Source organism: Aegilops tauschii, chromosome 2, assembly GCF_002575655.3.
Source record: "Aegilops tauschii subsp. strangulata cultivar AL8/78 chromosome 2, Aet v6.0, whole genome shotgun sequence".
Classification (NCBI taxonomy): domain Eukaryota; kingdom Viridiplantae; phylum Streptophyta; class Magnoliopsida; order Poales; family Poaceae; genus Aegilops; species Aegilops tauschii.
Genome location: NC_053036.3, coordinates 571,472,887 through 571,475,256, shown reverse-complemented (window position 1 = coordinate 571,475,256; position 2,370 = coordinate 571,472,887). Strand labels below are relative to the sequence as shown.

Here is a 2,370-nt window from a genome sequence, read left to right as displayed (position 1 = left end):
GCAAAAGTTATGCCCATTTTAACAAATTCCAGAGAGATTTTCAAATAAAGTCGAAATTCATATTTGTTAATTTTCCCAACAACTAGACCACATATCACATGGGAAACATAGTTTATTTATTTTCTTGACATTTCCATCATTTTCTTTTGTTTTTTCTAAAACTGAAAAGGCGATCCAGGGGGGTGGTGTAGAGTTTGAAAATGAGGCCTCAAATCCCTTTAGTCCCGGTTGGCCAGACCAACCGCGACTAAAGGTCTAACCTTTAGTCCCGGTTGGTTTGGCCAACCGCGACTAAAGGCCTTCGGGCCAGCCTGAGGACCTTTAGTCCCGGTTGGCCAGGCCAACCGGGACTAAAGCCCCTCCCGTCCGCCAGCTGTCGACCGAGCGCGTTGGGCCCAGATAGTTGGTCGCGGGTCTCCTCCCGAACCGCGACTAAAGACCCCTTTGGTCGCGGTTCGATTATTTTGGGGACTAATGGGGGCGTATGGAAGCCTCTTTTTCTACTAGTGTCTGTAAGGGCAACTCCACCGCGCGATCCCAAACGGACGTCCCTTTTGTCCGGATTCTGTCCGTTTGGGTAGGGTAATGGGGTCGTGTCCGGGCGGGTCCTGGGATGCGGTGGCCGTGCACCCAGCGCGCGGCCGAATCCGTTTACCCCATCCTGTCCGTCAGGGCCAAAAATACCCATATTTTCATCACAACTAGTTTGCACGTCCAAATATTTGTCTGAAAATTAAAATAGTTTAACAACCCAATTGAAATTGTCTCTAATAAAATAGTTTTACAACCAAATCGAAATTGCTTTGACTGAACAAATGAACCAATACATCTATTGGTTGCCAATGTGATCCCACACATGCTCAACCAAGTCATTTTGAAGATTCAAATGAGTGTGCCAATCACGCAGCTCACGGTGGAATTGGACAAACTGTTCAAATGTGGTCGGGTCTTGGTGCAGGGGCTCAATATTTTCACCTTGATAATCAAATCCTTGGTCGAAGATACTCTCATCACGCTCGTCCTCGACGATCATGTTGTGCATGATCACACAAGCAGTCATCACCTCCCAAAGCTTCGTTTCATCCCATGACAGTGCAGGGTTTCGAACGATACTCCACCGGGATTGAAGCACACCAAAAGCACGTTCCACATCCTTTCTAGCACTTTCTTGCATTTGGGCAAATCTCTTTCTCTTCTCACCTTGGGGTTTCGAGATTGTCTTCACAAAAGTTGACCACTGAGGATATATACCATCAGCTAGATAGCATCCCTTATTGTACTGGTGGCCGTTGATCTCAAAGTTGACAGGTGGGGAGTGGCCTTCTGCAAGCCTTGCGAAGACTGGAGAACGCTGCAGCACGTTGATATCATTGTGAGAACCTGCCATGCCGAAGAAAGAATGCCATATCCAAAGATCCTGCAAAGCCACCGCTTCTAATATGACAGTGCACGCCTTGACATGCCCCTTGTACTGGCCCTGCCAACCAAATGGACGGTTCTTCCATTCCCAGTGCATACAATCTATGCTGCCAAGCATGCCTGGAAAGCCTCTAGCTGCGTTGGTCGCCAACAATCTCTCTGTATCAGCGGCAGTTGGCTGCCTCAAGTACTCAGGGCCAAACACCTCGATCACAGCCTGGCAGAACTTGTACATTGACATCAGACATGTTGTCTCACTCATACACACATACTCATCCACCAGATCGCCTAGAATTCCATATGCAAGCATGCGGATGGCCGCGGTGCATTTCTGGTAAGAGGAGAATCCAAGCTTGCCAAGGGCATCCGTCTTGCACTCGAAGTATGGGTCATGAGCAACCACTCCCTCTCGGATACGATTGAACACATGCCTTGCCATTCGAAAACGGCGACGGAATTTATCCGGCTTGAAGAGCGGGGTGTTGGAAAAGTAATCGGCATAGAGCAGGGCGTGGCCTCTCTCCCTGTTGCGGTTCAGGTTGGGAGCACGGCCAGGGACTGACCCCCTGTACCGAGGTAGCTGCCGTTGAATGTGGTCGTGAACGACCAGTGCAGCCACCACAAGACCTTCATCATCCGACGACGAATCATCCGATGAACAAATGAAGTGGTGGAAGAAAACCTCCTCTCCATTGTCCATACCTTTATGGGCAAAGTGTCGAACACCTTGCGGTCGTGGTGGCAAAGAGGCCGCGATGATCACCTTGACGCAGCAGGGGTGGTTACCGGCCGGCTACTGGCCGCTCTGGAGCTCTCGTCGGAAGCTGCTACGTTGCCGGCGGTCGTATCCCCTCTGCCACCGGCAACGACAGCGCCGGCCAAACCTCCTCCGATCGACGGCCAAAACTACGGCGAAAGCGCGACCGTGGTGGGGGCCATGTCGGGACGTGG

At 50.8% G+C, this 2,370-nt stretch overlaps 1 protein-coding gene across 1 annotated transcript; it reads right to left on the bottom strand.

Annotated features, from left to right (window-relative positions):
• Window positions 1–829: 829 nt before the first annotated feature.
• Window positions 830–2,119, bottom strand: LOC109772639 (uncharacterized). The gene is made up of 2 exons (XM_020331347.3): window positions 1,625–2,119; window positions 830–1,477 (listed from the first exon to the last, which is right to left on the bottom strand). The coding sequence occupies exons 1-2, from the start codon at window positions 2,117–2,119 to the stop codon at window positions 830–832; spliced, it is 1,143 nt and encodes a 380-aa protein (XP_020186936.3).
• Window positions 2,120–2,370: the final 251 nt, after the last annotated feature.

Bases quoted from the DNA above. Each gene is read 5' to 3' on its own strand.
- LOC109772639 (XM_020331347.3), bottom strand. From the start codon at position 2,119: ATGGACAATGGAGAGGAGGTTTTCTTCCACCACTTCATTTGTTCATCG. The intron at 1,478-1,624 runs GTGTTTGGCCCT...TTTGGTTGGCAG, and splicing joins TCTGCCAGGCTGTGATCGAG to GGCCAGTACAAGGGGCATGT.